This window comes from Engystomops pustulosus, chromosome 5, assembly GCF_040894005.1.
Source record: "Engystomops pustulosus chromosome 5, aEngPut4.maternal, whole genome shotgun sequence".
Taxonomy (NCBI): Eukaryota; Metazoa; Chordata; class Amphibia; order Anura; family Leptodactylidae; genus Engystomops; species Engystomops pustulosus.
In genome coordinates this window covers 150,775,365-150,788,873 of record NC_092415.1, presented here as the reverse complement: position 1 = coordinate 150,788,873, position 13,509 = coordinate 150,775,365, and the positions used below count along the sequence as shown (strand labels likewise).

General features: G+C 38.9%; 1 protein-coding gene and 1 long non-coding RNA gene across 2 annotated transcripts; both read right to left on the bottom strand.

Moving 5' to 3' along the window:
* Nucleotides 1-4,328: 4,328 nt before the first annotated feature.
* TMEM158 (transmembrane protein 158) lies at nt 4,329-8,973 on the bottom strand. Its single transcript, XM_072153405.1, has one exon. The coding sequence runs from the start codon at nt 8,826-8,828 to the stop codon at nt 7,884-7,886; it is 945 nt and encodes a 314-aa protein (XP_072009506.1). The 5' UTR covers nt 8,829-8,973; the 3' UTR covers nt 4,329-7,883.
* Nucleotides 4,329-13,244, bottom strand: LOC140133335 (uncharacterized). Its single transcript, XR_011855869.1, has 2 exons — nt 13,170-13,244; nt 4,329-4,614 (listed from the first exon to the last, which is right to left on the bottom strand). It is a non-coding gene; the product is annotated as an uncharacterized lncRNA (long non-coding RNA).
* Nucleotides 13,245-13,509: the final 265 nt, after the last annotated feature.

Here is a 13,509-nt window from a genome sequence, read left to right as displayed (position 1 = left end):
CAATAGCGCATGTGTTGCCACCTTTGTAAGAGTGCGGGATGGTCGCAACCAAAGACAACTAACTTATTTATTAGGGACAACATGGTAACATTTAGGGGAAATTATCTGCACACAGGTAATTTTTTTATTAACATGCAATTGAAGAACTGTATGTATGTGACAGATTTGTTAAATTGAATGTTAATGCCTTGATGAGAATACCCCTTTAACTATGGGTAAGGGCAAATTTCAACTTTTGTATAGAAATGGTTGAATTTCCTGCTAGGATGCACAGGCAGACATCAATGCAAAAAAGAAAACTTAAAATTATCTTTAAAGGAAACCTACCACTTGAAGTGGCAGGTTTCCGATGGCACGTACCTGCCTGCGCCGAGCACGTACCTGCCTGCGCCGGCTATAAAGTTTAAAAAGTGTTTTAAACCGTGATACCGCGGTTTAAAACACTAACTAAAATAAGCTCCGGCACCAGCTCACCCTGAGCTGGTGCTCGGTATTGCCATCGGAAACCTGCCACTAAAAGTGGTAGGTTTCCTTTAATTTTAACATTCAAAATGTTGTTGATCACTACAAAAAATGGGAGGTGACACATTTTGGTCTGTAAGCATTTGTTCTTACTCATACCAAGTAATCATACTGGGTATGAGTAAGGGCTGAGACCTCTGCTTCCTTTTTTAACATATTTTAATTGCATTGACGCCTGCTGATCCTGATTACCATTTGCTATTTTCTTTCATCATTATTTTACTGGGACTGGCCCAGGACTATGTTTTTTTTCTTGCACAGATACAAACTTATCAGTGACTCTACTGGTGAGTTGAGTAAATTTACAATTTTCTCTGCTTCTTTGCTATCAGCTCATTTTTAACCTGCAGTAGACATCATTTTATGCTGCAGGTTTTTTATGCAATACTCTAATGGGATTTGACACTTTTGTTTTCAAATGTTTTAAAGTGAACCTGTCAGCATATCCTATGCTATGCTGATTTAAAAAATGCTTTTGTTGGCAGTACTTAATAAAATTTAATTTCACATTATCTAGGTCTCTGCAGACTGTGTGGGGTGAGTCCCAGGGGAGTGGGCAGCAGCACTAACCTGTGTCTCACTCTCCTTAATGGATTCTTCCTCTACGCCTTACTCATCGAGCTCCCTCTTCCCCTCTCATGTCTGTCTAATAGGAAGAGGGAGCTTGTGGTGGTGAGCTATGGCGAAGTAAAGGGGGAGTTGCGGAGGTAGCTACATGAGTGAAGAGTACAGGAAGAATACATTGAGGAGATTGAGAAACAAGCTGATGCAGTGGCCCCCCTCCTTGGGACTCACCACACGCTGCTGGCAGGAAGCCATGTAATGTAAAATATAGTTCTATACAGTACTGAAATTATTCAGACAAAGGCATTTTTTAAAATCAGCACAGCATTGTATATTGGAATATGTCACCAGCTAAAAATTACACTCTTAGTGACAGGTTCGCTTTAAAGAATTTCTTTCCAGACTCCCAACCAATGTTGAGCTGGAAAAGACCACTGACTGCAGCCCCACTGTAACAACATGGATTAAAAGGTGTTGTGTCCACAACAGTTGCAGTTTTTCCGAAACCGTCGGGTTTTCCGATGGCCACGCCCCCCCCCCATTTCCGTCGCATGCAAGCCAGCGTGCGCCAAAAACCCGGGGCAATTCGGGGACAAACGGCACAAAACAATAATATTCGGGAAACGCGGCAATTCGGCCCCTTAGTAAATGAGCCCCATTAACTTTGAAGGACCCATGCACATAAACAGGTTTTTAACTGATCCAAGTTGAGATTGTTGAAAACTTAGAGCTAGTCCTATTTTTGCCCTTGTTTTTGAGGTCTAATGGGAACATGAGAAATCCAGACAAAACATAGATGACACGTAGGTGTTGTCCTTGTGTTGTCCATATTTGCAGATCACTTGAATGCGATCCTTCAAGAGGTTGGGACTAGCTAGTTACATAATTTGCCAGCCTTCTGTATTTTTTTTTGTGCAAAAATAAAAAATGAATGGCATAGAGACCATTTATGCGGACTTACAGATTAGATATTTCTTACACACTGATCACAGATCTGTTGTTTGTGGCAGTACAACAAGTAGCCTTAATAGTTTAGTGTCATATCTATAGCAAGTAGTTCATCCTTACTACTCTTTTTTTATTTGTTGTTTCTGTACTTTTTTTTTTTTTTTTAATCCCTTTTAATGAAAATCTTATAGTGTGTTTGTACTTTCCCCTTGGGTATTTTTTTCCATATATAGCTAACAGTAATTATTGTCACCTCTAGGGATGCCAATCATTATGGAATCGGATCAGTTTTTTGTTTGTAAAGCAGCTGATCATGAGCTATTCACTGTGTGCTATGCTATGTCTTGATTGCACATTTCCTGGTACAATTATGCAAATATATTTTGGAGGTTACAATAGTTGTAAATCAGAGCAGGTGTTCTGTACTATATGATTTAGTAATGGACGCTCCATAAGGTTGAATACGTTGTATATGTTCTTCTAAAATGTCCATCACCTCACACACATTTCCTGAAATATACCAGATTAGGTTTTTATAACTAATTGTTCAAATCAAGCTCCAGGTTGAGATTTGTAAATTCTTTTTTTTTTTTTTCATAATAGTGATCAGTACTTTATCATATAATTAGTATGCCAGTTTAAATGTTGTTAATGATCTACATGCTGATATAGAAATTGATTCCCCTGTTAGTCCATTATAACATACACTACTTTCTCCTCTTGCTAATGTACACAGTGCTTACCATTTTATAAAAAATTCTACAATTATAATTTAGCTAGAGGAAGGTTTATATAAACAGGAATATTGGTGTTTCTCAAGTCCACTTCTAAAGAAATCCCCAAAAGGTCATGCTCTGTCTATGGAAAACACCCGTGACTGCCCTGGTAATATGTTTTGTATCACCTGCAGAATATTAAAGAGGATCTGTCAATTCACCTGAGGCTGTGACCACACAAAACTGACAAGCTGCTGAATTTCCGTCAGGAACATTCAGCAGTGTTCTCCTATGAAAGCAATAGCGCCAAAAGACAATCATTCGAAAGTGGGTAGTTTTCACTGTGGATCATCTTCAGGAATCTTTGCAGGTCTTCTGAAGCTTCATCAAATTGCATTAAAACACACAGTCACAGTTTAGTTTGTATACACCTCATCCACCACACCCCTACTATACATTGCCCCAGGTTACCCACCTACAATTTTCTAATGTCTGCATGATTAATTCTTCTAGTTACCATTAATGGTAAATGTTTAGATCTTATTATTCCAACAACTTGCCATTTCTATTCCTCCTGTCAATGTAGTTTATTGCCTGAAATTACATAGGCAAGCGTTATCAGCTACCACATCTGATCCTTTATAATTTTGTATCATTTTTACCTTTGTATAAAAAAAGCCACACCTTTTAAATGTTATCAAGCTGTGTTGGATATTCCAACTTGTACAAACAGCTTACATCCAGGGTAGGTTTGTTCTTCATTGGTAAGATCAAAAAAGTTCTTTTTTGCTCATTGATGTGCACTCGGCACCCCATCTTTACAGAAAAAGACAGAAAAGTAGATATTTTTGCTAATTTATTAAACAAGAAAGAACTGTAATATCACATATATATATTCATACCCTTTGCTCATACTTAACTCAAATGCTCTCCATTTCTTTCTTCCACCATGAGATGGTTCTACTACTTCATTGGAGTCCAGCTGTGTTTTATTTAAACTGATTGGACTTGACTAGGAAAGGAATATGCCTATAAAAGACCTCACAGTGCATGTGAGAGCACATAAGAATCATGAGGTCTAAAGAACTGTCCAAGGAGCTCAGAGACAGAATTGTGGGAAGACACAGTTACAGAATTATTTCTGTAGCAGTCAAGGTTCCAAAGAGCACAGTGGCCTCCATAATCCTTAAATGGAAGAAGTGTGGGATGACCACAACTCTTCCTCAACCCGGTCGTCCAGCCAGACTAAGCAATTGTGGGAGAAGAGCCTTGATGAGAGGTAAAGAAGAACCACAAGATCTGAGCTATGCAGAGATGGAGTAAGGCAATGGGAGAAAATTCCACAAAGTCCACTATCACTGCAGCTCTCCACAAGTTGGGGCTTTATGGCAGAATGTGCCGATGGAAACCTTTCCTCAGTGCAAGACATATGAAAACCTGCATACAGTTTGCTAAAAAAAACACCTGTAAAACTCCCAGACTATGAGTAAAAAGATTCTATGGTCTAATGAGACATAGATTGAACTTGTTGGTGTTAATTGTAAGCGGTATGTGTGAATAAAAACATGCATAAATAACTCGGTTTTATAAAAAAGAAATCTTTATTCAAGTAACAATATTCCCATTTCGACTTTATAAGAAGATTTGTATCAGATGAAACACCCCAAGAAAACCCGAGCATATACTTTAGTGTTAAAGTAGATTTACAATAACTATGCAACAGAAATAGCAGAAATATCTTGTACTGTAATATTCTGCCATTTCTCATCAACTAACCCCCTTACTACCCCCTACTACTCTTGCCTTTACGTACAATCAATTTTAATTGTAATTGACTTCTACAGTGGTCTCTTCTACACATAACCTTTCTACTATGGTTTGTGCTTCATAATTTGTTGCTCTGAGTAGGTGATTGTCTTCTCCTATATAAGGTGCAACAGTAAATGTCAAAATGAATCATGAAAATGGATTTTGCTTAGGATCCAAAGTTCACTTTTTCCTCGGTAACAGTTAATAAGCCTTCACACCTACACATTCTTCAATGAAGGAATCACTGTCAGGCAAAAGGATATAAAATACAAACCACTTTTATATTCTTATTTACTTCCTTACGAAAGCATCATGAGAACTATTAGTTCATTTATAAAAGGATACATGTGATATTTCATGGATTTCCAAGTGTAAATGCAGCCCAGGAATGGAAAACGCTGCTATACATTCAACCTTTAAAGAGCTCTGTGACTACAAGCGAGTTCCTCCTCTATTTCGCATCATCTATGCAGCCATCACTGTACATTTTAGCATTGTGGTAACTGAGCTTTATGACTCTTTCATCTTCTATTGTCTAATTTATCTTATCATCTGGTCTATGTATTGCTAAGAAGCCTAGTGCAACTAATTATTTTAACCATCAAGTTAAAGCTGCCAAACAAAGTAATACATTCAGTTGGATGCAGTTTTAGATGACAGCTAGGGTTAAAATGGTCCAGCAGATGCCCCAGTACATCAAGGTTCTAACAAAGACTCTAGAGGTATAGCACAAGACTAATACATATAGAGGTTGCTAGGGTCTATTTCCAAGAGCTGGCAACCCTATAGTCACAGTAAACAGTAGAGCTACAAAAAAAAAGCTTTCTCTTTAGAGACTGCAAACCACATTCCCACGGTCTATTGTTTGCGTCCCATGGGTTATTGGAGTATGAGTTATGATGACTGTAGAAAACACCGCCCGAGAAACAAACTTCTGCAGGATTAAGACCTGCTCTAACTTTTTTTGGCTCGGAGTATTTTTCGGACTATAAGGTGCACAAAAAATCATTTGATTTTCTCATAAATCAAAGGTGCGCCTTATAGTCCAGTACACCTTATACATGAACCGTACTTACAGACAAGAGCTGCCTTTGTGCACAGTACTGCCACCTGCTGGTCATTCATCCTTATAATTAGGTGCGCCTTTTAATCCGGTGCGCCTTATAGTGTAAAAAATAGTAGTAATGGCCATGTGTGTAATCCCACAGATATACACGGGAATGTGTGCTAGTTGTGGAAACAATGCCTTATACACATCCAAAATAATCACTGTGTCCAGAAGGCCTTATTGTAATGTGACAACACTGAGAGAGATGTATTGTAATAATAGAATATACTTTTTTCATTCTGGTATTTAAAGGTTTAATGTCCATGTGTATATGAGGGGAGACTGCATTCTAGATTGACACCTAAAAGAGACATTTTACATGGTAGGCATAAAGTGCCCCAAATAATGTCCTAAGTAATGTGTACATTGGCAAAAAAAATTATAGCATTTTATGTATTCAGATCTTTTGGAGAGTTATTTGTCTCCATGGTTATGCAAATCAATTGGTATCTATGTACTCAGATAAAGCAAGGTTGTTGTACTGCTTGTAGGTTAGCACAAGGGAGTCAACAGATTAGGCCACAGAGGTATTTTGACTTTAATTTCTCTAACCCTGTAACATGTTAGGCAGATTTTAAAAATCACAGTAAAGAAAACTTTCTGTGTATACAATTCCTAGGAGGAAGAGCAGTATACTTGAGGGACTATGTTTCGGTGGCCTGTATTGTAGACTTATTTTTGTAGAATATTTGTCACAAAAGCACACTGGTCAATGAGTATTAACATTTAGACTGGTTCAAAGTACTTTTGTGTATATATGAAGGTGGTTCACACCGGAACGTCGCCACTGTTTCAATAAACCTCTCCCTTTGGAATTTTGTATTTTTGGAGTGCTGCCTACACTTTTTTTTACTTTATTACTGAAGGATCTTGCCAGGATCTAGGAAGGCTCTGCACCCCCTCTATTGAGGTTCTTTTCCCCACTGTGCGGACTTGGTTTTCTTTATATATATAATATATATACACTTCAGTGTGTGTATACAGACAGTCCCTGGGTTACATAAAGGATAGGTTCTGCAGGTTTGTTTTTAAGTTGAATTTGTATGCAAGTTGGAACTGGTATATTTTGTAAGTGAAACTCCAGAGAGTATTTTAACAATTGGATTTTGAACATTTTGGGTTGTTATGGGAACCTTTGAGGCCTGTCTGTTACTAGGGGTCATCTGTAAGTTGGGTGTCCTTAAGTTGAGGACTGTCTGCTTAATAAAGGTGGTTATCCACCGAAACGTTGCATCCTTGGAATAAAGAACACCCTGCTTTAATTGTATATGCATTCAAAATGCTAAATTGCAAAGACCAAAGTTTATACATACTCTAAAGAAACCTTCACCAAGTACTGAACAGCATTCATGTGAATTCCAAAGTTTAAGCATAAAATTCATTATATTGTCTATTTTTCATACTCTACACATCAATGATTTCTTACAATATGTTATGGACAAATGTTTGCAGTTTCACAAGGCCCCCTACCCCCTGTTATAGCTTAAAGTTATATAGTGGCTATAATTCTGGGACCAGCTTATTTGGGCAGTCTGCAATCACACAACACATACGTACATACAAAAAAGAAAATATGTGGCAAAAATGTATTGGTGATTTTTAACACATTTCACCTGTGCTGAAAGAGCCAGCACACTACTTGTGGTCATTAATGTATATGGTTAAAATAAGTATAGATTCGTGATGTAATTAGAAATGTGCATTCAATGGTCTTTAGTGAATTTTTGTAAGAATATCCTCAAATGTTAATATTTAAAGTCAATAAAATATTGTTACCTTTATATATCACAAGTCATATATTAATGTAATATTTAAATATGTTACTATTCTAATGTTTATATTGTTACAAAATATAACAATGAACATCATTTTTAACATTTTCTGCGTCAGATCAACAACCAACTCTGAACTGTCTCTAGAAATCAAAAATCACTTACCTTTGGCACCACGGGTTGCAGTGTTTTCCATCACTGTTACAATTAACCCTATAAGTGTGCGTGTTTAAAGAGTCTACATTCATAAAGGAATATTATCATACATTTACTTACAAACACAACTAACAAAATTGGTTATATCTGTCATTTTTTCTCAATTATATAATCTAAAGAGTATTAAGTTACATGTCTCGGGAAATACAAAACGGAAAATGTTCACATCACATTACATAAAATATAATTACTGTAATAAACTGGAATGCCTTTTAAAAGGGCAAAATGTTATTTGCTGCTTGTCCTTCTCTGTTCCATCCCATTAGGCAAGAAGCCTGCAATAATAGGCACTGGCCAGATGAGGGCAGCAACACTCCAGACAATGATGACAAGAGTCATGAAACAGGCCACCAAAGTGGATTCAATGGGCTTCCGATTCATTCGCCAGCCCTGCTCCCATCTTAGCTCTTCTAAACTAAAATCCAGGCAGCAGAAATTAAGGGATTCCCCTTGTAAAGAATTGTGAGGGTCTGTTGAAGATGATGAAAGGAAAGAAAAAGTAGAAGATGCAGCAGAAGATGCATGTTGATGCCTAAGGTGGCCACTCCTTCTGCTTCTTGACCATCCACACCCTACACAGAGGCGAAATTCCTGCTGGGCCCCAGAAACCCCAAGATGCTCAATGGTGACTGGGGAAACAACACGGTTGTAGGCGGCGGAAAAGAAGGCTCTGCCATGATTATTTGTAGAAAAGAGCAACAGGTCACATTGGAAGCCTAGCTGGCGACCCCAGCGCACAAGAAGAGAGGTCAGCATCAACCTGTGGACACTGATATTGCAGTGAGTTGACAGCTGCTGCTGCTGCTGGGACTGGGCGGCAGGAAACTCCTGATGTGTATGAGGAGACACAATCAAAGTCTCTCTGCTTGTATCCCATGTGCTGCTGGATGAGGACACAGGAGGAGGAGAGGGAGATGCCAGACTCTTGGTAGGTCCTGTCTGGGTCACCTTCAGCTCTTGTACACTCTCAACAGTTGGGCTCTTCTCAGTTGGGAGATCAAACCCCAGGTTGGCCAAGTACCTGCTGGAGGAATTAATAGGGAGTAAGAAGACATCCTCTTCAGTGTGACCCTGTTGATTCCATCCCAGGGTTGGGAGCTGGATGCAGATTGCCAACAAAGCCACAAGCCCCTGAAGCAGGCTGCTTGAAGGGCACAGGCGCAGCACCCTCATTGCACAGTGTTATACAGGAGGCTGCATGGCTAACTGAAGGGAGACACTGCTTGCACAAAGACTGAAACTCACACAGGCGTGGAAAAGGATGCGAGTAACTGCGCTCCACACTGCCACCAAGTCATCCTCCCTCTGCTTTTTTCCTCCTCCTTCTTCTCTGATCTTTTGATTTAGATGATTAGTGAAATGTGAAACACTGCTTTTCTGTATTGTTCATTTACAAAGGGCTAGGGGGTAGGAGATACTCCTTTTATAATGTAATCATAGCACTCATTGAACAGTAGAAAAGGTTTATTCGGCACATAGCAAAAGACTGTATGGTGGCTTTCTACTGTCCATATTCATATAGTTGCAATTTATGGTATCATAAAAATGTGGGGAAAAGTTTTAGAAATTAAGAACAAACAGGTCCCTACTATAAGATTTCAGCTTTTCTATTTGTGGACAGACATATCACAGCAGTCTTTTTAGTTTTTATTTCCATTTAAAAATTATTACCTAGGGAATATGGACTATAACAAATAGAAGACAAAAGACACATGTGGCCCTTTTTTTATTCCATGCCTATTCAGAACAACAAGAAAAACAATGCTAATGTGGAAAGTGCTTAGTGTAGTCTAAAATCCTCCTATTTCATCAAAGTATCATGCCATTGCTTAGTCTCCTCAAGCTGTCAAGGAGTTACATTTATACAGCATAACCATTACAATCAGCCATTTGAGGGAAACTACAAAACTAAACATTTTGTTAAATAACCAGCGACCCCAGCATGGCCAGTATGTGACCCTGCAGTAGCAAATAGTCACAGCACCCACACAAAGTAGCAAATAGTTATTACACTCCTCTATTTTGGGTTTGAGAGGCAATGTGGACCCAATAGACTGCATTTTAAACATTTTTGAATCTACATTTACACCAATTCTTTAATTATAATTACCAGACTATAATCTGCTGCCCTTTCACCTTATCAAACAGATCTACTTCACCAATTTAATCTCTAGTCCTAAAAGACCTTGATACTCTTCCATCTTTACCAACTCCCTAAGTGCAGCCACCTGTGACAGACCTTAAAAGTGAAGCTACTGCCGCATGCAACCTAAAAACACGCCTTAATCTACTCTTGCTGATAATTGTTGTTCTCTATTACTGTAACGCCCTACTAATCTTTCTGTTACTCTCTCCCCTATAGTCTATTCTAAAAGCAGCAGAAAGACAGATGCATTCAGGATGTGTCAGTCTCCGCACCGTTTGGCAGTCACCTTCCAAATACAATTTAAATCGCCCTCATCCAATTCTCCACAATGCTGCAAGTTCCTACCTCTCTTGTCTCAGTCTACCCCCTACTTTTTGTTTTTTTATCTATTACCAATCTAAGAAGGCTTGTCCATTATACATCTGTGCACTATATATCTGTGCAGTGCCTGTATACGGCTCTGAAGCCGGCAGATGTGATTTGATGACATCATCATGTATGCCAGCTTCATATCCGCAAACAATTGCCGAACACAGGAGCAAAGAAACTTCTGCAGCTTTGGGGTAGCAAGGAAAGATGAGTTTCAAAAGTAAAAAAAAAAATTCTAGCAACATACACGGGGCTGTTACAAAACTATCATGCAGCTATTTTGCCCACCCTTTCTCTGGACCAAAAGAGACCTGACTGCCAAAGAGGGGGTTATCTGTTGGTGAAAGAATTATGTGTTCCAAAAATGTGTCCAGTTGTGAAAATGCCCTTCAGGTTGGATCCACTGATAGGCCACTGAGCTAGGTGGGCCCCCGGGCCATGCATTTGTAGTGCTTGACAGGGTACCCTCATGTTTTTTCATACTGATATGCAGCATACAGCCATTCTATGTATTCATATTATTATATGGATAGATTAGGTAACAAACTGTATATGTATTGGTGGTCCCTAAAGAATGTAAGTAATGTTGGATATGAACCATGCACTTGATTGAAAACTTTTATTCTGGTGATTATAAACTCTATGCCAACCACCCACTGACCTTAGATGTCAACCGATGCGGAGCTAGAGTCTGCAACAACGTTTATAGTCTTTGCTGTGTTATCTTCTTTTAGAGACAACAGGAGACCATATTGGGAGAAAGTAGAAGCGGTTTATTACCGCTTCTGCCTTCTCCTTTCCTTTTAATCAAAATTTTTTTTAAATGTCAGTGTCCCCCATGGGTCTTTTATGACCTCATGGGGGACATATAAAATTAAAAAATGCATACAATGTATGTAAATAAATGTATATAAATACACATTAATATTTCCAAATAAAATGTCCCTGCTAAACTATGAAAAACATTTTCATTTTCACCCAGTTTAGCCAAGTCTATTGTATTATATGGATAAACAGTCACAGACCTAAAAATAAAAAAAAAAAAAAACTTTTAATTGGAACTAGACCTTAAACCAGTGATGGCTAACCTTTTGAAGACAGAGTGCCCAAGCTACAACCAAAACCCATTTATATGTTACAAAGTGCCAGCATGACAATTTAAGCAGTAACTTATTGATCCCAACTGTATGACAGGTTTTAATCGTATTGGCGTCCTGAGTTCACCAATACAATAGAAAGAAGATGGAGAAATTTGGATTGTAGCTTCCCTCCAGGGTGCCCTGAAGAGGAAGAATCAGGAGACCCAGAGCAGGAGCTCCAATGACAATCCATTGTAGCCCTGGCAGCCAAGGATATCACTTTAAAATGGCACTGAGCTTGGCACGTCCTGGGTTGTATTGTATCACAGGAGAAAGCCTTGAGTCCTAGATGGTAAACTCTGTGTGGGGTAAAGGCCTGGGTGCCCACAAAAAGGGCTCTGAGTGCCACCACTGCCTTAAACCCTTTCCCCACCTTGACATGACTGTACGTCTTAAGGCGAGGGAAGTTCCTGCACCATGACTTACAGTTACATCTTGATGATCACTATGGGAGCTCTGCTGTCATATACAGTCACCTTAAAAGGGTTTGCCCATGAAAGAAAATTCTCATATTTCAATTGTACTAATGATGTTTACACAATAAAGATCATTTTAACCCCTTACTTTACAATTTTACTGCGTTTTATTGCTGTTTTAGCTCCTATAACTCACCGATAGTATAAAATTCCAGGGTATGGCTGGGGACTCTTTAAGGAGACACTTTATGATTCCTCTAGTTCCGTGTGCTGACAATGTGGTTAGATAATCAGGGTCCAGGTTTATATACACTTTCATTTAGCTTCTGAACATTGTACTAGTATATGACACATAGAAAGAGGAATGAACAGATCAGAGATGAGAGTTGATTAGCTCCATGAGATGGATATAACACTCAACGACACTCTGCTCACTCACATATAACACACACAGCTCTACTATATACCTCCCTCCCCTGGATATAGATTTTATCTGTCTGTAGCTTATAGCTTTACTCTCCTCACACTGTGTGATGTGTTGTTGTTTGCTGGCAGGATGTCAGTGTCTGTGTGAGCTCGTCTTGGAATGCAGCGATCAGACTACTGCAGGGAACAGAGAGCCGACCCTAAACTCAGAAGATCCAGGGTTTGGTCTATGGGCAAACACAATTGTGTACACTAGGACTGATAGAGACAGGTTGGAAATATATCTGTGAAATGTAGTTTTGTTAATAACATTGAATAAGAGAATGTGTTATTTTGTTATCCTGGGTACATTTTAAGAAACGTATCTTCATGGGAATACCCCTTTAAGGTTCTGCAGTCACCATGAGGCTTTCACTGTACTCATCCAAGGTTGGTGCCGATTGTTTCCAAGGCAGTTCTGGGGTCCAATGAAGGCAGCCAGGGCTACCTTCAGCAGATGCCTGTTAGATATGCTGAAAAGTAGTGAAAAAAAATTAAAGTCACCACAAAAACAATACATATTTGGTATGGCCGCATCCAGAACAACCCATGGAATAAGATAATATTGCTACTGAACCTGCGGACCTGTAACTGTAACTGTGGACAATTCTATCTGAATAGCCGTGTGCACTAAGTGGGTGCATTCTATGAGGCCACTACAGTGCTTCCTTATATTCCTAGCCACACTCATGCAGAAATAATTAACTAAAAATGATGAAGATGATAATGTGTGCCCCCACTGGAAGCATGCACTCTTCTTTTAACTCCTTATGCTGGTGGTAAAAAAAAAGCGACCATGTTTTACTATTCCAGGGCAACTTCTTTAATTAAAAGTATTTCACATTTTAATTAAACTGTATATCTTTTTTACATTCCTATATATCCATCAGTGTATTTTATCACATACATCTATGTCCATAAGTAAATTTTTTTCCACTGTATTACCCAACAGTGTTTCCGTTTTTATTAGTTTCATAACTAGAGATGAGCGAGCACTAAAATGCTCGGGTACTCGTTATTCGAGACAAACTTTTCCCGATGCTCGAGTGCTCGTCTCGAATAACGAGCCCCATTGAAGTCAATGGGAGACTCACCTTCACCAAAGGAGGTGAGCAAGAAGCGCTGAAATGATTTCCTATGTGAACAAAAGGTTGACGGTATATTTAGTCGATTACACAGCATGGTGGCGACATAGTTAAAAGTTCCATAACGTATCTGGTGAAACACCCGAAAAATGAGCCTGACACAGCTCTTTTGATAAGGGGACGACATGTGGAGGCAGCCATGGAGACGACTTCCATGATTAAGAGCGACAGTAT

What these genes read in the sequence shown, in the direction of transcription:
- TMEM158 (XM_072153405.1), bottom strand. Translation starts at nt 8,828, where the DNA reads ATGAGGGTGCTGCGCCTGTGCCCTTCAAGCAGCCTGCTTCAGGGGCTT.